Source organism: Phyllostomus discolor, chromosome 6 (assembly GCF_004126475.2).
Source record: "Phyllostomus discolor isolate MPI-MPIP mPhyDis1 chromosome 6, mPhyDis1.pri.v3, whole genome shotgun sequence".
In the NCBI taxonomy this organism is placed as follows: Eukaryota; Metazoa; Chordata; class Mammalia; order Chiroptera; family Phyllostomidae; genus Phyllostomus; species Phyllostomus discolor.
Genome location: NC_040908.2, coordinates 85,803,054 through 85,829,440, shown reverse-complemented (window position 1 = coordinate 85,829,440; position 26,387 = coordinate 85,803,054). Strand labels below are relative to the sequence as shown.

Sequence of the window (26,387 nt, the reverse complement as noted above, 5' to 3'; positions counted from 1 at the left end):
TCTGAATTTTAAAGATATCCTGACTTTGGCAGAAATTAGTCAGCTGAAGTGGTCTCTTTATAAAATCTTGATGGTATATATTTTTTAGTCCTGATCCAAGGATAAGTTTATTGATTTTAGTGAGAGAGAAAGGGAGAAAGAAGAAAACATCCATGTAAGAGAGAAACATCGATCATTTGCCTCCCATATACACCCCAAATGGGGATCGAACCTGCAGCTTTTGGTGTATGGGGTGACACCCTATCAAACTGAATCACCCAGCCAGGGCAAAATCTTAATGGCTTTAATGATATTCTTAACAATTAAAAATTCAAATATCAATATCTTTCAACATAACCCAAAAGATTCAAAACACTTCCATTGAGTATGATCCATGTTCCAATTAACAACATAGAATGTGTTTTCAAACTATGCATTCTTTTTTACATTATGCAAATATTTTATTCATCCGATAAGGGGGAGTCAATTCAATTTTGTGAAAGCTTATTATTCATTTCTTAGTAATATCTTTTGAGACCACTATACATTTTATTTCATCACTACAATTATAGGTTCAAACTCTTACAAACTTTCTCAACCACAAAAACTCAGGAAGTTCAAGCTATGCAATTTTAATACCTAGTTCTTGCTTTGAACAGTGAATATTACAGATTCATCCCCATATTTGTCCTTTTCTTTCAAAATGAGTTTGAAAAGATCATTCTCCTTTTTACAAGCTAGAAAGTGTCCTTCGTATAATGAAGACTCAAATTGTATCTTATTGTGATGTCCTGGAACTCTTCTCATAAAGAATATGATGTCACTTCCTTCATCATTGATACTATCAGGAGGAGTCATTTCCTATAGAGAAAAACATGTTAATTTTTTAGGATGTGAACAATTAGAATATATGCAGTTTATTTTAAAGTGTATTACTGCATAGAACTAAAGAAGTTTGCATTATCATGAATTAAGATAAACATCTCTGAATATAAAAATACCAATCTCTCTCTCTTAATTCCTAATCTCCCATTATCTTTGTCCATTTGGCTTTTCCTACCATGAAATGCACATTCTGGTCTAGGTCTATAGTTTTTTCCTATTTATTAATCATACAGTTCCTTCTCTCTTCTTCCATTGAGTGAAGTCCCTATCTGCTGAAGATAGAGTCAGTTTTAGCAAAGACCACAGCCTTTCTGGGCTAATGTCAGTTCCTGTCTTTTCCAGCCATTCAGAACTAAAGACACTCATAACCTCCACCCACAGGCCTAGTCTAGCTGTAGTTTGTGAGCTAACTGTGAGATAGGCAGAAATGACAGGAATCTTAGCTGCTTCCTTCCTTCATTGGAGGCTAGAACTGAAACTTACTGTAAATAGACCCACTACAGCTGTTCTAGGGCTAAGTCCTTGATTCCTATATAACCTTGCCATAGTGGCTTAGTCAGCAGCCTTTGACTTTTCCCTGCCAACTACTCCACTTCCACAGTAGTCCTGAATTTCTATTCTGAAAGTAGTCTTTGGCTGGGCTCTGCCCTGAAAGGCCAAATTCTTACTTATTTTTTTTTTTATATTGATTTGAGGGAGAGGAAGAGGAAGGAGAAGAGAGGGAGACAGAGAAACATTGATTTGCTGTTTCACTTATTTACACATTCATTGGTTGATTCTTCTACATGCCGTGACCAGGGATCAAACCCACAACCTTGACATATCGGAACAACGCTCTCACCAACTGAGCTACTTGGCTAGGGCAAGGTTAAATTCTGATTCTTATATCTTTCAGACACAGAATAGGGTTTTCTCAAGATTAGCTAGATCATTTGAAACTATAATCCTGCTGGTCACCTAACTGACAGTATTGCTTACACTTTTTTTTTTATTGTATCATGCCTATTTTTCAAGAGGGACTAGAAAATCCAAGGACCATCCAAGATTCTTTCCATGTTAATTCTGGAATCAGCAGACGTTTGAACTTAATTTTGACCCCACAGTGGCAAAAATTCTCATGATCCTAACTAAGGACTGATGGAGAAACCTCCAGATCCAAAATATTAATAGCATTCCAGCTTCCTCCTACAATACCTGAAAGAAGTTTGGGTACCTCCAAACTTCTCAGTCAGTTATGGAATTTATAGTCATAACTCTTAAATTTTGTTCTTTATCAATAAGTGTGAGTATACTGATAACAGTATAAACTAGTTGTCCCACAGATGTATATTTCTGCAGCTCTCTATTGTATTCCAGAATTTAGGAAGAGATCTTAAGCTGGGGAGCCAATTTGGTACTAACCTACTTGAATGTATAAGTAGGAAATAGTCCTTAGCCAAAACTTCAGAATCTCTAGAAATGTTAGAGGGAGCTAAACCTTAGTTCAAACCTAGCATGAAAAGTTGTAGTTGAAAGTGGGGGTATGGATAGACGTTTCAGAACAGGGGCAAGGAAATCCCGAGACAGTAGCTTTCCTTGGTTTTGGTGTTGTTTATTCTTAGCCATCATAGGGAAGGTATACAGTAAATGAATGTGGAAACAATCCTATGTAAGAAACTCGAGTGCTCCAAGGGCCTACGGGATTGTTTACATCAGGAGGGATTGAACATCAACCCAGAGAAAGTTAAGCTTGACCTAATATCTGGTTTGGTTTTTTTTTTCCCCTCTCCCAAGTGCATTAGCAAGTTTGAGAGAATCCAGACCATGCCTGGAGACATATACAAGAAATAGACACTAACAGTAACTTATTGAAGAAATCTCTGCTGGTGTCATGAAGGTTCTTACCCAGAGCAAACAGGGGTAACCATAAGCACTAGGACTTAATAGCTAGTAACCAACACAGAAAGATGAGCACATAATGGCAGCCAGTTGTGTTTTATTATCTAGTAGAATTTAGCCTATATTTATAATCACTGCTAAGATCCTTATTAGTAGGGGGAAAATGAATTAAAGAGCATGAACTAAAACTAGCTCTTTTCATTCCCTCTCTCCCTCCTTCCTTTCCTTCCTCTCTCTCACCCTCCATCCCTTCCTCCAATATTTACTGAGTTCCTTTCAGAAGCAGATTTGCTATGAAGCTAATGAAGCTTAAATGTCAGAGCATCCCCCTCTACCCCAACATGCAGAGGTCTCTTCTAAAGCCCCTTCGTTTCTTATTCTAAATAAATTGTCAACTTTATTTCTTTGGTAATTTTATATTCTCTTTCTTTAAAAGGCATGCCCAAACTGTGTAAGCTTCAGGCTTTCGCAAACCTGGATTTGCCCCAGTACCTACTATAGGCATATAGTAGCATTATTTCCATCTTTTTTTAACACTCCCTAGGCTCTCTCAATAATAATGCACTTAGAGTTCAGGCTTATCCCAGACTCGGAATCGGTCTCTGCAGCTGAATTAGTTTTCCTTTACCCCACATGGCTTGAGTTTGGCCATCCCCTTCCTTCCCTTCTGATTTTGTAGCTAAGGAAGAACGTGCTTAATCCTCTCCACCCTGCCCGCCCATCCCCAGGCCTGGAAAGCCATTATGATAACTAAGCTTCCTGCTTGTCAGGACCCAAAAGGGTAGCACTCTGGTTGGAAGGTGATGGCTAAAGGATTTGTTTGGAGGCTGTATTTGTGGCATACATACTGATTTTTCTTGGATTATATTTTAGATTGGCTTTTTCCTCCCTCCCAAGTGGATGGGAGACATGCCCCTTGGCATGTCTACTAAGGCCATACTCTAACCTTCAGTTCCCACAGCAGTATTTTACCAGTAAATCCCCACTTGGGAACTCTTCAAGAGAAAAAAAACGGAGCATAGAGGAAGAAAAAGCAATGACTAGAAATAATTTATACATGGCTTTAAGATACATTATGTCATTGTTTTTACAGCTAATCTTGTTAATTTTATTCACTTAGATTTACATTAAAAATAACATACATCAACTGAAAGCTGAAGGATGCAGCTGAGAAGCAAGAACAAAAAAATTAAGGGTTAAAATATTATCATCATAATTCACAGAGTATATAGAGGGTTTACAGAAAGATAATTAGTTTCATTTTGTTTAAGAAAACTTATTTGGGAAGAGTATGCATTTCTTAAATATAATAATTCATATATGTCAATATTATTATTTATTATAGAATGATTATTCAGAAGAGACAGGTTATGAAATCACAGTTATACTTCTTCCATATGGCAGACTTAGAAAAAGCCTGATGTTACAACGAATCAGAGAGCTGGATAATTTTTAGTAACTATTTTAATGGTTCTTGGCTTCTTGCCATTCTTGTTCTAGACAAAAAGTTGAACTGAGGATATTTAGGTTTTCTAATTTTTCACATAAATATGACTAAAACAAATTTAAGCTCAGTCTTACCTTAAAGGCAATACTTTTGTTCTCACAGGAGAGAGTAAACATTTTTTTGCACCTCACAGAGATTGTTACTGCCATGCCTCGAGGAAGGCTGTCTTTATACATAGACATGATAATTTCAGTTCGGGGTGCATTATCTGCAATAAACATTAAGAAATGAGAACACTAGTTATAAGAACTTTTGCAAATCAATATTTATGAAAATTAGCCAAGGGATAATCCTTAGTAGACCCATTACTAATCCTACACTGAGATTCAGCTGGTTAGCTGAGACTGCATACAGCTGCTCACATGTTCTTTAAAACACACTCAAATGTGTATTACAACACAAAAGCAGCAAATTGAGTGCTTAAGAGACATTCTGAATTCTAAAAGATTGTCTTTAACTTTTAAACAGAATCATAAAAATCTATCTGTTAAGGCAAACATTTAGGATTTTTTATTTTTATTACCATTTGGTCCCCTTACACCCCCTGACCCTGAAATTACCACACTGTTGTCCATGTCCATGAGTCCTTTTTCCTGTTTTTTCCTTCCAGCCCTTGCCCTCCCCCACCCCCTTAGCTGTCACCCTGATCTCTGTCTATGAGTCTGTCTCTATTTTGCTTGTTAGTTCAGTTTATTAGATTCTACTATGAGTGAAATCATGTGGTATTTGTCTTTCTCTGAATGGCTTATTTCACTTAGTATGGATGGACCTGGAGAACAATATGCTAAGTATTTTTCAAGAGTACACATTCACTGCCCTGGCTGGTGTGGCTCAGTGGATCGAGCACTGGCCTGTGAACCAAAGGGTCACAGGTTCAGTTCCTAGCCAGGGCACATGCCTGGGTTGCAGGCCAGGTCCCCAGTTGGGGGTGCATGAAACGCAACCACACATTAATATTTCTTCCCCCCTTTCTCTCTCCCTTTCCCTCTGTCTAAAAATAAATAAATAAAGTCCTAAGAAAACAAACAAAACAAAACCTTGTTTTGGCCTGGCTGGCATAGCTCAGTGGATTGAGCGTGGGCTGCGAACCAAAGCATCGCAGGTTCAATTCCCAGTCAAGGCACCTGTCTGGGTTGCAGGCCACAGCCCCCAGCAACCACACATTGGTGTCTCTCTCTCTCTCTCTCTCTTTCTCCCTCCCTTCCCTCTCTAAAAATGAATAAATAAAATCTTAAAAAAAAAGTACACAGTCACTGTTTCAACTCTGCCTAAACTCTGATATTTGAATTCATACCTTGGAAAGCACAGTAAATTTACTCATTTTCTAAGGCACTCTAAATTTATGGCATAAGACAGACTTATTTGAAATGCTTGTGTATTTGTTTTTAATTCTGAGTTTTGAAAATGCTATTAGCTATTTCAGCTATAACCAGCAGGTGTTAAGGATCCAACTCTATGGAGATCTTATACAGTTAATGCAATTGCAATGAAGGAATTGGTGATCCAAATGTAGGCCCAGAGCAGCATGACCCCTAGCAATATCTTTAAAAACATTTTAAAAATTAAACTTATTGGGGTTTCATTGGTTAATCACATTATATAAGTTTCAGGTGTACAATTTTATAATACAACATCTGTATAGTCTATTTTGTGCCCATCATCTGAAATGTAGTTTCCTTTTGTCACCACAAATTTGACTCCCTTTACTTCCTTTGTCCTCCTCCCAACTCCTGGCAATATCTTTATTGTATCGATTTTTCATCCCAACTAAAACATTTGTATCCCTACAAAGTTTATTGTAAGTGAAATTATTACTACTGCTATGACTTTTCATTTCAGGTGTAAACTTGTAATAGAAAAATGTAAGCAGTAAAATGGAATAAGAAGTAGCTTGTCGTTTCTATGTTTGTAAACATATATTTTTTAAAGATTTTTGTTTATTTGTTTTTAGAGAGGGGAATTAAGAGAAAAGAGAGGGAGAGAAACATCAATGTGTGGTTGCCTGTTGGGTGCACCTACTGGGGACCAGGCCTGCAACTCAGGCATGTGCCCCGACTGAGAAATGAACCTGTGACCCTTTGGTTCCCAGTCCCACTGTCAATTAACTGAGCTACACCAGCTGGGCTGTAAACATATTTTTAAAAAATACCTTCACAGTCAGCATCAGTCATATCTTCAAACACAGGGTGGTCTTGTGGCGAAATGAAGAGAACTTGGTTGTTTATATTTCGTATGATTGACAATCTAGATTCAAGCTTGCCAAAGTAATCTGATTCCAGGTTTTCTAGAATAAACATTAAATCTCATTAAAAAGATTTTATTAAAAAAATTTATAAATAGGCATATTATGTATTTCAGTTTTCAATAACTACCAATAACAATTTTCTGCTACAGAAGCAGCTAAGTTTCACAATGTCTTTTAACCCACTTCTAAGGGTACACCAGTTTCTTGTTATCACCCAGAACTATTCTACCTCTGAAATTTTAAATTCAAATATTCTGCTATCTGATCAAAATCTCCTCTCCTAGTTGTTTTATACTTTCCTACACTTAACTGAATCCTCCTTATTCTAAAAAGGCATTTCCTCCCTATCTAACTATCCTGTCTTTCCTTCATTCTCCATTCAGTCTGGACCTTATTGTTCATCATATTACCTACACTTTTGCCAGTCTTCCAGTCCTGAACTCATTTGTTCATTTGTCTTTCTACCATAAAACTCCAAACCTGGCTGCTGAGTAAACAGTTATATCATTGCACAAACTGGTGCCATACAAACATATCAATTGTCAATATTTTTTTTATATAGTTCAGCCCTCTTCCATAGGCCATAGCTATAATTTCAAAACCTCCTTACTCTCCTCAGAATCTCGACATCATCACCTTTGTTTTCACTTTCAGTAAGTGATTTCCTACTATGCAACTTACAAATTTAAGTGTGGCACCGCCAGTTATTTCTATTACCCTTCTTGTCCCATGAGAGAATGTAGAAAAGGTGTCCCTTCTGGTATTCAAGGCTAACCCTATCTGTGCTCTGATGTAGCTTCTCTGGAAATCTTGATTTACTAATCATTCCCTCTTCTCCATCAACCCAGAAATTCTATTTTCTTGATTTTTTCCTAAAGAAACAATCAGAAAGGACTTCTGATCAAGATGGTGGCATATGTAATCATGGCTCACTGCCTCACACAACCACATCAGAACAACTAAAATACAGAACAACCATCACTCAGACTGCCCAGAAATTGAGTTGTATGAAAGTCTAACAACTATGGAATTAAAGAAACCACATCCGTCCAGTCTGGTAGAAGGGACAGAGGCATGGAACAGGCTGGTCCCACATCCACATACGGTAGATAAAAATTAGGGAGGGATATCATGGGAGTGAGGGGTCCTAGCCCCAACCAACATCCCACAATACAGTTATCCAGTGCCAGGAAGGTAAGTTCCCACAACTTCTGGCCACAAAAACTATCAGGGATTGAGTCAGTGGAAGACAAAGCCCTAAGCAGTTTCCCTTAAAGAACCCATACATGGACTTATACAGATGCATTCCCTCTGAGATCCAGCACCCCCAGGCTTGCAGCTAGAAAGGCACCAGTAGCATAGAGAGAGGAACTGAAGTGTCTGGCATCAAAGCAGGAATGGGGGAGAATTTCTCCCAGACAGAAAGGGAAGTAGAGGCCATTGTCACTTTTCTGAGCCTTCCCTCAACAGAGCCACAGAGCTGGCAGGCAGGTACCATATCTGAGACTCCATCAGCCTAGCTAACACTGTTTGCCCTGCCTAGAGAACCCCTGAGATTCCATCCCACCCAACTTATAGGCCCACCCTAACTGTTAACTGTGACTTTTCCATATAAATGGCTAGTCTAAGTTAATGCTTCACAACTTCCTAAATCCTATCAAGCAAGCAACAGCTAAGTGGCTCCAGTCCTGGCTCTAGCAGCAGCTAGCCTAGATTCACAACTTTGCTTTGCCTAGGAATCTTCAAGTGCAGCACAAGTAGTAGCCATCTAAGATTGCTTTATGGCTCATGAAGGGTTGTTCCAGGTAGAACACAGGTGGGGCTGACATTGGCCCAGGTGGGGCTGACCACCTGGGAAACCCTAGAGTCTGCATACCCAATGAACAGCTACGGACCATTTTCAAAAACCACCACCCTACCCATGCATAGTTGATCTTCCACAGAGGGCAGAGGTTGGTGGTCAATGGTCACAGACAGTCCTTGCAGCTGACTGACCTGGATAAATCTCTCCCATTGACCTGCGAACAGCAATCAAGTCTCAGCTACAAGAGGAGGGTGTACTCAGCCACAAGGGGTGCACTTCAAGTACACAGCTTGAGTGATAGGGGAGGCTGTGCTACTGGACCCTACAGGACATCTACTACATTAGTCCACACTACCAAACAGGGAGTCATAGCAGCTGTATCTAATACATAGAAACAAACACAGGGAGGCTGCTGAAATGAGGAGACAAACAAACATGGCTCAAATGAAAGAACAGGTCAAAACTCCAGAAAAAGAACTAAAAAAAACAGAGATAAACAATTTACCAGATGCAGAATTCAAAATACTGGTTATAAGGATGCTCAAGGAACTTAGTGAGGACTTCAACAGCAGAAAAAAGATCCAGTCAGAAATGAAGGATATGCTAATTGAAATAAAGAATAATTTACAGGAAAACAACAGTAGAACAAATGAAGTCAAGAACCAAATCAATGATTTGGAACATAAGGAAGCAAAAAACAACCAATCAGAACCACAGGCAGAAAAAAGAATCTAAAAAAAAAAATGAGGATGGTGTAAGCAACCTCTGGGACAACTTCAAGAGGTCCAACATTCACATCATAGGGGTGCCAGAAGGAGAAGACACAGAGAAAGAAATTGGAACTGTATTTGAAAAAATAAACTTCCCTAATTTGGTAAAGAAAATAGACATACAAGTCCAGGAAGCACAGAGAATCCCAAACAAGATAGATGCAAAGAGGCCTACTCTAAGACACATCATACTTAAAATGCCAAAGGTTAAAGATAAAGAGAGAATCTTAAAAGCAACAAGAGAAAATCAGTTATTCACCTACAGGGTAGTTCTGATAAGATTGTCATCTGATTTCTCAAAAGAAACTTTGCAGGCTGGAAGGGATTGGCAAGAAATATTCAAAGTTATGAAAAGCAGAGACCTATAGCCAAGATTACTCTACCCAGCAAAGCTATCAATTGAAGGACAAATAAAGAGCTTCCCTGACTAGAAAAAAACTAAAGGAGTTTATCATCACCAAACCACTATTATGTGAAAGGGTAAAGGGACTTATTTTAGAAAAAGAAAATCAAAACTATGAACAATAAAATGGCAATAAATACATATCTATCAACAATTGAATCTAAAAAACAAACTAAGCAAACAGACAGAATCGTGGATATGGAGAGAATTTTGATGGTTGCTGGATGGGAGGGAGGTATGGGAGAATGGGTGAAGAGGTGAGGGGATTAAGAAGGACAAATAGATAGTTACAGAATAGCCACAGGGATGTTAAGTAGAGTATAGAAGATGGAGTAGCCAGAGAATTAATACTTATGACCTGTGGACATGAACAATGGTGTGGGGATTGCCTGAGGGAGTGGGGCTGCTGGGTGCAGGGGGACAAAGGAAGACAAATTGGGACAACTGTAATACCATAATCAATAAAATATAATTTAAAAAATAAAGAAGCAATCAGAAAAACATGTAAATATTTCTCTACAAGAATGCTTATGGGAGCACTGTTAATAACAACAAACTGGAAACAATTTAAATGCCCACAAATTGGGGTTCAGCAAATACGTTTTGTTATGCTCTTACTATGGAATATCATAAATTTAATGTAACTGTAATTATTCATTGCCATGGAAGGATGTCCATGTGTATTAAACTAGAAAAAGAAGTTTAGGTATAGCATTACATACACACACAGGGGTGGGCAAAAGTAGATTATAGTTGTGGTACAAATAAATAGTGCACTAGTTAATAAACAATAATAAAAAAATAAGCTCCGTGTTTTATGTGCCCACTACTATAAACCTACTTTTGCCCACATATAAATTTATAGTATAGAAATATTACATCAAAATGGTAGTAATGATTATTTCTAAGTTTTCATGTTTTTATTTTTCTTTATGTTCTTATTGTTATCACCTCAATTATTAATATAACACATTATTTTTATAATCAGAAAAACACAAAGCTCCTTTCATTTTGAGATTTAAAATTCCTCCATCACTTCCAGCCAAGATGGAGGTGTAGATAGACACACTGTGCCTCCTCACACAACCAAAATAAGGTCAGCAACAATTTAGAAACAAAATAACAACCAGATCTGACAGAAAATTGAACTGTATGGAAGTCGGACAATCAAGGAGTTAAAATAAACACATTCATCCAGACCGGTAGGAGGGGCGGAGTTAAGCAGTTGGGTGGAGAGGGGTCTAGGCACAAAAAGCAGTGGCACCGGGCATGTAAGGCATCACGGGCACTAGACCGTAGTGGGCGGACCCCAGGTGCACAGAAGGCTGGCAGACCCAGCAAGGGGGCGACTGTGAAGTGAGGCACTGTGCACAAGGCGCCTGGCTGTCCAGGCCACATTTGAGTGCAGATAAACCAGGCAAAATTGGGCAGTGACACAGACCACACAACCCAGGGGCCCAGCTCCAGGAAATAGAACCTCCAGACACTGATTGAAAACACCTGTGGGGGTTGAGGCACAGGGAGAGGCTCCCAGCCTCATAGGAGAGATATTGGAGAGACCCACAGGGTCTAGAACATACGCAAGCCAACCCACATGAGAATCAGCACCAGAAAGGCCCAGTTTGCTTGGGGGAAGTGGTGGAAGGGACTGAAAGCTGACAGAGAGCAGAGCAAGTGCCATTGTTCCCTATGGACCCCCCCCCCCCCAACATACAATGTCACAAACTCAGTGACTGAGTTGCCCTGCCCTGGTGAACACCTAAGGCTCCACCCCTCATACATAACAGGCATGACAAGAAAAACAAAACAAAACAAAACAAAACAAAACATGGCCCAAGTGGAAGAACAGATCAAAGTTCCAGAGCAAATTCAACTAAGCAACCAAGAGATAGCCAGCCTATCAGATGCACAGTTCAAAGTACTGGTGATCAGGATACTCATAGAATTGGTCAAATTTGGTTGCAAATTAGATGAAAAAAATGAAGGCTACACTAAGTGAAATGAAGGAAAATGCAGAGGGAACCAATAGTGATGGGAAGAAAACTGGGATTCAAACCAATGGAGTGGACCAGAAGGAAGAAGGAAACAACCAAATGGAAAAGAAGGAAGAAACAAGAATTCAGAAGAATGAAAAGAAGCTTAGGAACCTCCAGGACATCTTTAAACCTCCCAACATCTGAATTATAGGGGTATCAGAAGGGGAAGGGGAAGAGAAACAAGTGGAAAAGTTATTTGAACAAATAATAAAGGAGAACTTCCCCAATCTGGCAAAGGAAATAGACTTCCAGGAAGTCCAGGACGCTCAGAGAGTCCCAAAGAAGGTGGGCCCAAGGAGGAACACACTAAGGCACATCATAATTACGTTAGCTAAGATAAAAATGAAAGAGAGAATCCTAGAAGCAGCAAGAGATAAGGAGACAGTCACCTACAAAGGAGTTCCCATCAGACTGTCAGCTGATTTCTCAAAAGAGATCTTGCAAGCAAGAAGGGGCTGGAAGGAAGTATTCCAAGTCATGAAAGGCAAGGACCTACATCCAAGATTGCTCTCTCCAGCAAAGCTTTCATTTAGAATGGAAGGGCAGAAAAAATACTCAGATAAGGTCAAGTTAAAGGAGTTCATCATCACTAAGCCCTTATTATATGGAATGTTAGAGGGACTTATCTAAGAAAAAGAAGATAAAAGACATGTATAGTAAAATGACAGCAAACTTACAATTATTAACAACCACATTTAAAACAAAAACAAAAACAAACTAAGCAAACAAGTAGAACAGGAACAGAACCACAGAAATGGAGACCACCTGGAGGGTTAGCAACAGGGGAGTGGGAGGAGGAGAGAGGGGGAAAAGGTATGGAGAATAAGTAACATAGATGGTAGGTAGAAAAGAGACAGGGGGAAGGCAATAATAGTATGGGAAATGTAGAAGCTAAAGAACTTACGACACATGGACATGAACTAAAGGGGGGAAATGTGGGTGGGAGAGGGTATCCAGGGTGGAGGGGAATGAAGGGGGGGAATGGGACAACTGTGATAGCATAATCAATAAAATATATTACAAAAAACAGCCTCCTTCATTAATCATATTCTACTTGGTCCTAGCCTTGTTTCTCCTTTTAATAATGGAGCTTCTGGCAAAACTGTATAATTTCCTTACTTTTCATTCACTCTTCTACTCATTGCAATCTGTCTTTGCCTCCATTTCCACCAAACTTCTTTCACCAAAACCGACAAACTCCTTGTTGCTAAATGAAATATTTGTTTTTGTACCCTTGATTTTTAAGGCTGCAAAATTCAACACAGTGCCTATTACCGGTGCATCCACCTTGAATATCTCTCTTGGGATTTGGTGGCATTCTTTTCATTATTCTTCTTCCTCCTAAGTTACTCTCTTTTATTTATTAGCTTCTCTTTCTACTGCATCCTCAAACATACGTATTCCTCTGAGTTATTCCTTGGCTTTTACTTTCTCAGTCTACACATTTCCTCTGATTTGTCTTTTTATTCCTATAGCTTCAGATGTTATTTCTGTACATAATCCTCTTATAGCTGTATCTCCAGCCCAACTTTTCATACTGAGCTCAGGACCATTATGTCCAAGAGTCTACTGGACATTTCCTCTAGGGTGCCCCACAGACAAGATACAAAACTAAATTCATCATCGATCTTCCTTTTTGCTCTTCACACTTTACCCTGCTCTTCTTCTTGTGTTACCTATTTCACTGAATGGTACAAATCACCTAAGTGAGAAAATATAGGTATCATCTTTTTCTCTATCCTCTTCCAATCCAACACCAATATACTCAGATTCTCCCAAGTATTTCTAAAATCCATTCACAGCTCTTTATTGGCACCCAATTTTGCCTACCTTAATTCATGTTCCCACAATTTCTTATAGGGACTACAATAGCTTCTTAATTGGCATCCCCCTTTTCTGTCCCCACATCAATTAAAAAAAAGATTTTATTTATCTATTCCTACAGAGACAGGAAGGGAGGGAGAAAGAGAGTGAGAGAAACACTGATGTGAGAAACATCAATTGGTTGCCTGTTGCATGTTCCCTGACCAGGGATCGAAACCCACAACCCAGGCATGTGCCCTGACTGGAGATTGAGTTGGTGACCTTTTGCTTTTCAGGAGCTTGACCTACTGAGCCACAGTGCCCCACATCAGGTCTTTGTATTGAAGACAGAAGGACTTTTTCATCAAAGTTAAAATTCAGATATATGACCATATTATCTCTGAATTTTAATGAGTCACATGGCCATCCAGAATAAAGATCCTATTTCCCAGATTTCTTTTCAGATGGTGTGGCTAAACTTCTAATCCATGGAATATGAGTAGAATTTCTGTGTATGACTTCTATGGGGTGTCCAAACTTTTGGCATCTCTAGGCCACACTGAAAGAAGAGTTGTCTTGGGCCACACATTAAATACACAAACACTAATGAAAACTGATGAGCAAAAAAAAAGTTCTGTGTGTAATTTACGATTTTGTTTTGGGCCGCATTCATAGTCACCCTGGACGCCATCTTCCTCTTATTTTGAGCCCTTTCTTGCTGGCTAGGATGTGGACCCAAGAAGCGTAGTAATGATTTTCAGGTATGTGAGTCAAACAACTAGGGCATAATGGAATAACAAGACAAAAGAAATTTTAGGTCCCAACAACATCTGGCTGCATTCAACTGTACTAATCTTGAACTGCCTGCTTGGACTTGTATTTGAGAGAAATATTTTCTTACTCAGCCACTATATTTTTGGATCTCTTTCTTGCGACAAACCAATCTGTATTCTAGATGATGCATATTGTGCTTAATGAGCCCCCATTACCCAAAGATAAGGTTCAAATTCCAATCTTAGAATGAGAGGACCTTTTTGATCTGCATCCTATAAATAATTCTCTCATCATTTTCTTACTCCCTACTCCCTTTCTGAAGTATTAATTTTTTATCCTTAACAGAGGACATGTCCACTGATTTTTAGTGACAGGAAGGGAGGGAGAGAAAAAGGGAGAGAAACATCATCAGCTACCTCCCGTATGGAGGGCCAAACCCACAACCTAGGCATGTGCCCAATCAGGAATCAAACCCCCAACCTTTTGGTCTGTGGGACAATGCTCCAATCAACCAAGCCAAACCACTCAGGGCCTGAAATACCTTTAATTCCTTATACATGCCATGCTTTCTTTCACATCTTGACCTTTGCATGTGGTTTTCTCTCTGCCCGGAATATTTTCTCTTGACTAACTCCTACTCACTCTTCAAATATGTCCCTCTTTTAAAGTGCCCTCCCAGAATCTACTGGACTGAAGTAGGTGCCCCTTCCATATGCTCCCACAGCATCTGTGCCTTAACTTACCACATTCCAATTGCCTCCCTTAAGTGCCTGCTTGTCCCTATGGGAAATGTGTTTTGCTTACAACTGTATGCTCACGGAGGGGAACAATGCTTGAGAGGTAAATGCCAGTACAGGTTGGGGCAAAAGTAGGTTGACAGTTGAGAGTACATGAAGCAGAGTTTATTCTTATATTATTATTTGTTAATTATTGTATTATTTTCCATATGAACAACTGTAAACCTCACCCTGTATATACTGAATTAATAAATGGAGAGTAGGGCCATCTTTAAGAAACATGAGAAGTTACATGTCGTTATATCTCAATAAAGCTGGACCAAAAAAACATGAATACTATTTTTTAAAAAGTTACTCTTTTCTATTTCTAGGCCAGTGAGAATCACCTTAAAATGAAGAAGGGTTATTTTTAAGGCAAAGTGTGAGAAACTAATGACCTTTGAGAATCTGGGCATCTGTTAGAGCAGGGGTGTCAAACTCATTTTCACCGGGGGGCCACATCAGCCTCGAGGTTGCCTTCAAAGGGCCGAATGTACTTTTAGGACTGTACAAATGTAACTACTCCTTAACAGTTAAGCAAGAGCTCAGTGCTGTTGCCGGATAGAAACAAGGTGCCAGGCCAGATAAAACAAGCTGGAGGACCAGATTCAGCCCATGGGCCTTGTGTTTGCCACCTGTGTGTTAGTGGATGGCAGGCTAGATGTGGCTAGGATCCTTCCTGAATGTCCAAAGGTCAAGGGCTGGGTACATCCACCTCTTAAGACTTAATGATTCAAACTCATAGTTCTTGCTTGCTCCAACCTTCCCTACTTTCTCAACTTTGAAAATTTTATTTCCCTGGGAGCCTCCCAGGCTTCTTCCCAAAGCATTTCTGAGAGAGAGGATTGAAGATGTTCTTGATTTTGGCTTACAGTTCTCATGTTTTAACCCCCTCTTCCTATGTACTCTAGAGAATCCATGACATCTTGCTAACCTCAAAATCTATATAACAAGCAACATCTGCTTCGTAGATTCTAAGAACTGGAAAATTTGCTAATGTGTAGAGAAGCAATTTTTAAAAAGATTTTATTTATTCATTTTTAGAGAGCAGTGATGGGAGGGAGAAAGAGAGGGAGAGAAACATTGATGTGGGAAAGAAACATCAATCAGTTGCATCTTGCACATGCCCTGACCAGGGATGGAACCCACAACCCAGGCATGTGCCCTGATCAGGAACTGAACGGGCAACCTTTCACTTAGCAGGCTGACACCCAACCAACTGAGCCACACTGGTCAGGGCTAAAGAAACAATTTTGCTAGAGGTTCTTTTTTGTATCCTTTATGGTCAGCTTTATTCCAAGGCTGTGCTATTGTCTCCAAATTCCTTTGAGGGAAGATTAGCTTCTCATATAGATTGGTACCAGTTTCTTGCAGCTGAGAATGGTGATATGGATGTGTCTGTGGGATGCTTACTCAAGTAGCTACTTTTACTTTTGCAAAGAAAGAGAAATGAATTTATACTTTACCATCATCTTCGGCTAAAGGGAAAAAAAGAGAAACAAAATGTTAATTTCTTATTTGAACTCAGAATCTCCTCTCACCCTACCTTTTGTTACTCTTTTCTGCCACTCCCCAATCTTTAACTCCTGTCTTACTGGTGATGGCCTTTGTTGGTGGCCTCATCAGAAATATTATATAATCATCCATAATGTGCCATAAAATGAAGCTCTTTAGACTTAGTGTATTCTCTGGTAAGTTAGATATGAAACCTAAATCTGGGGTTTATAAATAAAAATCTGTAGCTAAAAAGAAATTTTATAAAGTGATAGATTTCACTCTGCAATTTATTGCTTCAATGGAAGGTTGTCTCAGGATTTTCTTTGAAGCTTTCAAATGAAGCCAAATAGCCTGTGAAAGACTAATCATAAAAATCTGTTTGTATTTGTCAAATATATTTACATTACATGGTATATTTAACTCACAGAGCTCTAGATTTAAGGTATCTCTTATATAGTTTGCCAGTTTGCTTTGGGAAATTGTATTCTCTGAATGTACCCAGTTTTGTGGAATTTACACGATATATGCTTGCTGCCACCTTGTAAGTGGGCTACTGCTAATGAAAGTGCCAGGTCATGTGGTAGGACAAGGTGCTGGAGCCTTTGGTATATTATGGTTCATTTCCAGAAGTCCAATGCTTTTTTTTTCAGACAAGAATATCATTAGCATTACAGTAGAATTTGATGACAGTAAGGAGTCACTTAATAGTTCATCTCACAACATTTTTTCTAGCTGAATACATTTATCTGAACTCTGTATTTGGCCTATTGCTTTGGACTTACCTACAAAGTAAAGTGTGTTGTCAATAAATTTCATTTCCACAAAGTTGATGCAATTGTCTTCTACTGGTTCAGCAGCCATTTCTATTCCTAATGAAAGCAAAGAGTCATCTGTTAAAAGATAGTGATTGTTTCTCTTACACAAAGGGGATTTTTTCTCCCTACTGCCTTATATTACCTCCAAACTCAGAAGTCAGTCTATCACCCAGTATGCTGATGAACACTCTGGACATTTAACAAATGATGGGAGTCTTTATCTTATGAATACACGTGTTCAAATGTTCTCTTGCACACCATCAGATATTTGGAATCTAGAAAGCATTTTCTCATTAAACAATGTTAGGAAAGGTGGATAAGTGGCCCATTATTGAACTGAATTATTGCCCTATTATTGAACTGAATATATTATCAATATACCAGAAACATACCTAATCCTGTCCTTTAACTGCAGATTGGTTCTATCTGTCTTACAACCAGTGGGTTCCTGTGTGTGACAAAGTAAAGGTTGGTTACCAAAGTGCTAAAGGTGAGGTGATGGTAAAAATGGTGCTCCCACCTGGGAGTGGCGGCAAGTAGAAGGAGGCCAAAGGGCTCTGGCATCTGAGGGCACTCTTTCTCCTTGGGCAGCAGCAGTTTTTTTTACTGGAATCTGGATATTATGCCTTTTATACAAGCAATACATAAATGTAATATCTCTGTTTAAAAATCAAATAATAAAGGATTTGAAAAATGTCAAAAATTCTTCTTTTTGCTTTTCTCCTCTGCCCCAGCCTACCCACCTCACTCCAATATGAAGTGTATACTTTTAGACCTTTCCCTATGGAACAGGATTTCTAAATATGGGAAATTTGTGAAATTAGCTGGGAAAAAAATTACATATGAGTAGAGCAAAAGTAGGTTTACAGTTGTTGATATGGGAAATAATACAGTAATTAAATAATACAAGGAAAAAAAACTGCATTTCATGTCATCACAACTGTAAACCTACTTTTGCCCCACTCTGTATTTATTTTCTTCTAATTCAAGTTTAACAGTCCCTTTCATTATATTATAGGAAACAAACCACAGTGTTATTATAATACTAGTAACTGTTACTAGTAGAAATACAGATTTCCTATTATGTTGTAATGGTTGCAGAGATCTTGAAATACATGGTTTAAACTCATTCCTCCTTAGAAATACACAGAAGTTATTAGTCTCACCAATAGATCTTGTTATTTAATGTGTTAATAAAAAGGCACATATGTACTATACCAAAATTTGTTAAAAATTTTTTGACAGTGCTATTTTAACATAATGAGTTTCCTTTATATTCCTAGGTATTTAATTTTATCAGGTAAAAACCTGATCTGAGAAGTGGCCCACAGACTGTCAGATTGCCCATGGGGGTCTATGCCACAGGAATGATTAGGAAGCCCTATTCTAGAGCTCAGGAGTACCTTGCATCCCTGAGGGCAGTTATGGTTGGGGCTCCAAAGGTGGTTGAGTCACAATTGTCATTGATGTACACAGGGGTATTTATAAGTTTATGCTCATAGGTAGACAACTGACTCAAATTTTTCTAGCATAGACTGCTAAGGCCAAATATATGTGGTAGAGGGATCAGGAAATTAAAACCCAGTTGCAAAAACTTAGTCTAAATTAAGCTGACCCAAAATACTTGTTAGTTGGTGGCTATTTAACAGTTATATCTAGGTGCAGTTGCTTACACTCATACAAATGTAGATAGTTATTAAATTGTAGATATATAATGTACAAATATATATGTATAAAGTTGGGGAAATAATGTCTAGGGCAGTCTTCTCTATAAACTTTAATATATAGTGCACACATATTTTATGAAAGTAATTTATCTGAAAAGTACTAAGTAGTATGTGTAAGAATTGGATAAAATTAATAGTGTTTACTACAGTATTTAGTTAGTCAAAGAGTAAATGGATTTAGAGGACAAAATTACCTTAAAAATAATAATAATAATACACAATATTTGAATTCATTCATCTATTCACTGTTGAGTATCCACTACATATCAGGCATGGGGCTAGAAAGTTGACAAAACACACACGCAGGAGACTTAGTTCTTACCCTCCAATTACTCAGAGTTTAGTGAGAGAGATAAGTATATAATCATTAGTATACAAAATAGTATAATAAATGTTGTAACCATTGGCTTTACAAGAGATCCTCTCTGCCTGGTGGTGTTGAAGAAGGCTTCTTTGAGGAAAAGATGATTGTGCTGCCTTGAAAGAGAGGCAGGCATTTTCAAGGCGGGGTGTGGGTGTGTGTGTGTGGGGGGGCGGGCATTCCACGAGGAGAGAACAATGTAAGCAGAAGCCAGGAGGCTGAGAGAACATGGCTCGTTTGGAGCCTCACTATTTTTACCATAATTAAAGCAAATGCAGTCAGATTTTACAGAAAGAATGTGTTTCTGAACATCTTAACATAGTTCAAAATTAACTTTTCCTTGGGAATAAATATAAAAGTTTGTGAGAAGATATCATTGGAGTCTATAAATATATAACCAAAGTGTTTTCTTTCTTTCTTTTTTGAACTTTCTTGGCATTTTTACTAATATCTTGCAGAGTGTTCTCTCTACACAGCAATCATCATGATGCTTTGGTCTTCTTAATATTGTTTACTTGCACCTAAATTTCGTACCACTTGATTTCTTTGTTTTTCAGCACAAGCAGTAACAATACCCCTTAGCACTTTGATAACATCATTTTCAGATATAAAAACATTTAAAATTATAATAGTTGTGAATGTTAAAAAATTAACAGCACAATACCTGTATGTCTCAAGAATTTCTGAGATATTTGAAGAGTAGCCTTGATCACATAATACTGACATGGCAGCAGCCCATTCTACCAGGCAGAAGAGACACTTCCATGTGGCAGTAGTGTCACAGTGCACAGCTCACTTGGCTTACCACTGTGAAATCATGCCATTTTAGATAAACTAATTTGCATCACTAATTCGCCTCACTAATTCACTAATAAAGTGAGACTATTATTTTTATATTACATTTGTTTGATTCTGCCTAATTCAAGTTACATAAAAAGCAACTTGCAATGAAATTTGGTTTGACAAAACTTGTAAAGAAGAGTCAGATTATCCTGTTTAATTAGGTTAAAGAGTTTGCAATTTTTTCTGAAAATACTGCCTTACTTTAAGTAGGAGAAAAATGTGGTCAAATTTATGTTTTAAAAAGTCAATAATCTGGCAGCAATGTAGAAAACAGAATTGATGGAGCAAAATTGGACAAAGGCTAGAAAACAACCTTAGAAGCAATTTTAACAGTTAAGACAAACAAACCAAAGCATTTAAGGTGAGAGTTGACAAGGCTATATACACTAAGGTGGTGGCTGGGGGGATGAAAGGGAGGGGATGGTTTCAAAAGAGATTAGACAGCGGGATTTTTTAACTGATTGGCAGTGGGTCAAATGGAAGAAGGAGAAACAGGATGACTTCAAAGTTTCTCACTTGAGCAGTCAGTTGAGTGTTACATCATTAAAGAAAGAGAGAATGACAGAGAGACTGGAGTGGAAAATAATTGGTTCAGTTTTACAAAACTAAGAGAGAAATGTCAGAGAAGTCAGGGGAGAAAGGAGCATCAGGGAGGGGGCTGCTTGAAATCAGATACCGCAGAGCCCAAACTTAGATACAAGCTTAAACTTGTTCATTGAACTTGACAATTAGGAAGTTTTGGTGTCTGCAGAAAAATTTGGGGAAAGCAGAGGTAGCAAAAGGCTGGTTGACAAAGATCTAGGACAGTATGGGATGGGGAAAAAGTATAGACAGTAAATACAAACTATTCTTTTAGGAAGTTTGGCAATAAAGAGAGAAGGTGGTAGTTACTGCGATGTGCATAACTTGTAAATGTCAATTTCCGGCTCCAGATTCAGTCCAACTGTAAGATATATTGTACTAATAAATTACTTTCCCAAACATGTCCAAATGACTTGTTCAAAACTGAAACCTGGAAGCCCTTCTTGACTTTTTTGACTAACCTTTTCTCTGCCTCATAAATACTGTAGATTATAGCTCGGAAATGTCTTTATAATTTGGTGTAACCTCTCCATCTCCACCAGCACTGTATTAAATGAAGATCTCATCACTTATGCATCTTCCGCTTTAATACTCACTTTTCTTGCATCCAGACTCTCCCCCACTATATAATTGTTGCCAGTTATTCCTGCCCTGCCGCCTGCACCCCCCCCCCCCCCCCGCACTGCCCAAGACTGGAACTTTCCCTACTAACTGCCCGCCAAGCCCTCCTTCATCCTTTAAATCCCAGCTCAAACATCTCTAGGAAAACTTCCCTGACTCCTACATTTCTAGTTAATCATTCTCGGTACCTACCTCCCTCAACTCTCCCCACTCAGTCTTCTGAAATAGATTTTACAGTGAATTAAGATTGTTTTGATGACAAATAGTTCTGCCCAGCTTTAAAGTGAATTTCTTTAAGACAATTTGTCCTTTAAAAAAAATCTTCAACACCTGAAAAGAACTTGTACACAGTAGTCATCATGACAACAATGTATAAAGGGCTAGTAGAGATTTTTCTGTCTTAAAACTTTCCATCTTAAAGCCAACGAGAAAAAGAAAATGGGGGTAAGTCTGAAAACATATTTAAAAAAATAGAATAATTTCCCTAATATTCTTCCTCTTCTTTTTTTCCCTGGTAGTTTCTCTTTACTTGATGTGTTGATTTTGAATTCCTTCATCTCTTACCACTCTTTTTGTTAAATCTTTTTTTTTAAAGATTTTATTTATTTATTTTTTAGAGAGGGAGGGGAGGGAGAATGAGAGACAGAGAGAAACATCAATGTGCGGTTGCTGGGGGTCATGGCCTGCAACCCAGGCATGTACCCTGACTGGGAATTGAACCTGTGACACTGTGGTTCGCAGCCCGCGCTCAATCCACTGAACTACTCCAACCAGGCTACCACTCTTTTTGTTAAATCTTAATACACCTATGATTACAAGTATTATGTCCCCTCCCACTTCCTTCCTCCAGTTTTCCTTTTCCTTTCTCATCTGTATTCCTTTGCTTTCTCAACTCTAATCTTTAAAAATTATAGTTTCCATTGGATAAAAATGCTTAAAAGTATTTCATGTAAGATACTCAGATTATTGACTCTTTTTTTAAAGAGTTATAAACCACCTCAGAAAGATCCTCCTAAGAATATGCAGGGACAATTAGTTCTTTGAAACAACAACAACAACAACAACAACAAGTTATGTTATTCAAGCCTTGGAAACTACCTAGAGGTTAATGGATGGTAGAAAATCATGATGACAATTAGGCCACATGTGTTCCAAACTTATCTGGTGCCAGTCATTTAATTCTGAGGGTGTCAATCTTCTTATTTGGATAAGCAGGGAGTTGAATTGTCAATCTTTAAGGTCCTTTCCAGCACAAGCATTCTTTAATTCTAGATTCTAGATAAGATTGCAAGGAAACAACCATTTATTTGTGGCAAATGCCCTAGTAACTACTTCCTCATAATTCTAAAACAACATATATTTATTGAATATTTATTATATAACCACCATTGTTAAGCTAGTAGGAGTTTAAAACCATGCTAGTAGGTCAAAAGTAAGAATGCCTTGAACTTGAAAAGCAACTGTAATTATGTTTAACCTTGCTGCAGAATTCCAATTCTGTGGAATAATATGGAATTAAATGAGGAACCACATTACCTAATTCCTTGAAATCAGATATGTAGTCATCTTGAATAAGATTCAAAACCCAACTTTTAAGTTCCGTAAATTATTTTGTCCTAGAAAAATTTGCCATCTTATTAATGTATGTGTGTGAGTGTGGTGTGGTGGAGGTGTGGGTAGAAACCTAGGTAAATACTTAGATAAATCATGAATAATAAAAGATACATAATTAACTGCCAAATACAGACTAAAAACAAAAAGCCAAAACAGAACTAAAATAATTGAAATGGCCTTGTTTGAAAGGAAAATTAAATTTAATCTTAAAGAATGCTCAAAGTTTAAACACATTTATGTGGTAACAAAAACAACGATGTGGTGGTGGGGGGTACTGAGTGGGGCCATATTTTTTATTATATCGAAACAATCCTGCTGCCTGCTGTGAACACAAGGAAGGGTGGGGTTATATTATGGAGAGCTTTGCAAGTCATGTAGAAGCATTTGAATTTAATCTCATCAGCAATTAGAAAGCAGGTTACTGAGCTGACAGTGCTACATGTAATAAATTAGAGACATGTTATGAAACTACTATAAGAATTCATGTAGAAATTTAAGTAAGAATTCATAGTATTCATATAGGTATTATATGAATAAATCAAAATTAAAAAGAAATTTTAAAGGAAGATTTAATAGGACTTGAAATAGCTAGACATAGGCAAAAGGAAAAGAGGACTTTAAGAGTGTTCTAATTTTTGTTATTCATACTTCAAAACAGAGATACAGCCCCCTTCTTATTGTGAGATTCTCCTGGGGAATGCGGTAATATTACCCAACTGTAGCCAAGACTAAGGTGATGATGCAGATTACACCAAGATTATCAACCTTTGGCAAATTTTTGTTTGTTTTTAAAGTAGGTGATTCAGAGTTGAGACTCCCTTTAAAGAAGAGCTTATTTATTTTATCATTCCAAAGCAGTAGTACTCAGGGAGTTCACAAAGTCAAAGCTATTGTCATAGTAATTTTAAGATGTAATCTGTCTCTTTCATTCTCATTCTCTCATGGGTACACACTGGAGTTTACCAGAGGCTGCATTCTGTGTGATATTACATAGACTGAATCAGATGCAGATGAGAATGCAGCTGTCTTCTATTAAGCCAGACATTAAAAAGATTTGTGAAAATAAAAAGCAATGTCACCCTTCACAGGTTTTTTTGTGGATCTATAATTAAAAATGTTATTTATTTTAACATGTGATGTGCTTATTATTATTTTTAAAATAAATAATAGGTCGCTATTATTAAAATTTCTCAGTTCTAATTTCAAATAGTAAGTGACAGTAATACAGTAAATAACCTAGAGAAACAAAAATTTTTCAAGGTCTTCAATAATTTTTAGATATGTAAAGAAGTCATGAGAAAAAGTTTGAGAATATTTGCTCTAAAATGGTGTTCTCCAAAGTTGGCTAAAAGAGAGAACAAGTTTCTACTCTGACTTGATTGCCTATCATAGTGATGTCAGACGACTTAAATTTCTCTCAATCGCTTTTCTAGCTTGTTTACCTCTAATCACCATGCTTTGGTTTCCAAATAAAGAGCAATGATATTTCTTACCTGTGCTCAATAGTTTCCTAGAAGAAAAAGTGATGTGGAAAGGTTGAGGTCTCTTTTCTTTTTCTGAGGCTGTGGAGACAGGGGAAGGTGACAGCCCCTTCAGCGTCCGAAGCAGGAATGCAGACAGCTCGGCAGAAGAAGGAAGAAATGGAGGGAGGAGGAGACTTCTTGGCACGCCAGGGGCCCGCCTTCAAACAGGAGCTCTTTCTTAAGGCAATAGAACTTTAAATTGTCAGAAAACATGCGTATTTCTTTAATGTAAAATCAGCATTTTAATGAAATAATTTCTTCTGTAAAAGTTGGAGTTCTGATTGTCCAAAGTTTGTACCTCTTTCAGAAGCACATCCAAGCAACTTTAAAAAGAGCACCTGCTTGCTCAATTAAAAGCATCTTTTTCACATTAATCTGTTTGAGATTTTCAACTCATACTTAAGCACAAAACTTTCTTATCTAATTTTCTTATCTAGTGCTGAATAATTAGCCCTATTAAAATAGTTAATGTAATTTTAACACCTAAAACATAACTTTTGGAAAGCAGAGTGTAAATATCACAGGCTTGAAAATAGTAGAAACAAAGTTTTTTAGATAATTTTCTCTTAAGTATGTGCTAAGTTGTACTACCTTGCTAGAAAGGTAATTAGTAAGGTGACTTTTGGTTTTTGTTTCATTGCCAGTACAGAGACTGTATGGGAATACAGGGGTTTTAGAGTTACAAAACATAATGCTTACATTACCAGCTAGTTCAAATATTTTTGTTTTGTTTTAACAAGAGTGTTTTCATTTTATAAGGTCATATGTAAGGTCAAATATTTTTATATCATACTTTTATCATATAAAAGTTATATGAGTTATCATATAAAAGTTATATCATACTTTTATATAATATAAAATATTATATTATAAAATATAATATATAATATAATATAAAATATTATATTATAAAATATAGTATAATATAAAATATTATATCCACAGTAGTCATTACAAAGGAAGTCTGTGGCAGGATGGCTGGAGGTGCTTGGTATGGTGATTATCAGAAGTAAAACATAGCACATTAAGAAGTGTAAAAGAATACACATACGATTCAAGTTGAAATAAGTTTTCATTCTCCAGCTGTAATGTCCAATCAGGCCAATAACATGAAAGCATGAGGTAGTGTCAAATAGTGATCAGTAGCAGAGGACCAAACAAGTTTAATTTTAAATGGCATTTTGCCAATTGTAGTTCTCCCGCTGTAAAGACATAGAATGCATAACTTAACACATTTCTTAGTTTTGGGACACAATTTTTTCTTTGATATAGAGTAACCCAAATGTCTCTATGTGCTGCCTACTTCATAGGGACATTTAAGATTAAATGAGGCCAATGACAGCTCTATGAATTTTTTAAAAGATTTTATTTATTTACTTTTAGAAGGGAAGGAAAGGAGTAAGAGAAGGAGAGAAATATCTATGGGTTGCCTCTCTCTCACACACACACACAAACACACATACACAGGGACAGGGACAGAACCACAACCCAGGCATGTGCCCTGACTGGGAACTGAACAAGCACCCTTTTGTTTTGCGGGATTGTTGCAGGAGAAACTCAGTTCTTCTTGCAGACACAGTAAAAATTACAGATCAGCAAATTTATTATTATGTAAATAGGATTTATTAGTGATAAATTCTCACGAAAGAAAACAAGCCTAGCTAAGGTAGGGGTTGAAAGACATAGGTTCAGGGCAGGGCAAAGTAAGAGTGGCCAAAGTCATCAGGTCCTTTGTCTTGGGGACTTACATAGTTGGCACAATGCGGGTAAAGAAGCCACATATTGATTGACAGGTAAGGGTGGTGCCAGCTTTCCCTGGGGGATGTGACTACCAGAATTTAGGTATGTGTGGGGGTCTGTTAGCTCCAGTTCTTATCTTGCTCCAGACCCCATTTGTTCATCTTGTTGTAAATCACATACATAACAGGAGGCAGTTAATTAAAG

The 26,387-nt window shown here is 37.7% G+C and overlaps 1 protein-coding gene across 3 annotated transcripts; it reads right to left on the bottom strand.

The window, feature by feature from the left end:
• Positions 1-330: 330 nt before the first annotated feature.
• On the bottom strand, positions 331-24,569 carry IL18 (interleukin 18). 3 transcript variants are annotated; one of them, XM_028517681.2, is made up of 6 exons: positions 24,414-24,569; positions 17,140-17,247; positions 16,327-16,338; positions 6,399-6,533; positions 4,324-4,457; positions 331-840 (listed from the first exon to the last, which is right to left on the bottom strand). In XM_028517681.2, the coding sequence occupies exons 2-6, from the start codon at positions 17,216-17,218 to the stop codon at positions 619-621; spliced, it is 582 nt and encodes a 193-aa protein (XP_028373482.1). In that variant the 5' UTR covers positions 17,219-17,247; positions 24,414-24,569; the 3' UTR covers positions 331-618. The 3 variants fall into 3 exon arrangements, with proteins under 3 accessions (XP_028373482.1, XP_035884459.1, XP_035884460.1); XM_036028566.1 differs by having other exon boundaries at positions 17,140-17,226; XM_036028567.1 differs by lacking the exon at positions 24,414-24,569 and adding an exon at positions 17,565-17,588 and having other exon boundaries at positions 17,140-17,226.
• Between the last annotated feature and the right edge of the window lie 1,818 nt (positions 24,570-26,387).

What these genes read in the sequence shown, in the direction of transcription:
- IL18 (XM_028517681.2), bottom strand. Translation starts at nt 17,218, where the DNA reads ATGGCTGCTGAACCAGTAGAAGACAATTGCATCAACTTTGTGGAAATG. An exon ending in GACTGATGCTGACTGTGAAG is followed by an intron (nt 4,458 to 6,398) that starts GTATTTTTTAAA and finishes TGTTTATTGCAG; the next exon opens with ATAATGCACCCCGAACTGAA. An exon ending in ACAAAAGTATTGCCTTTAAG is followed by an intron (nt 841 to 4,323) that starts GTAAGACTGAGC and finishes TTTTCTCTATAG; the next exon opens with GAAATGACTCCTCCTGATAG.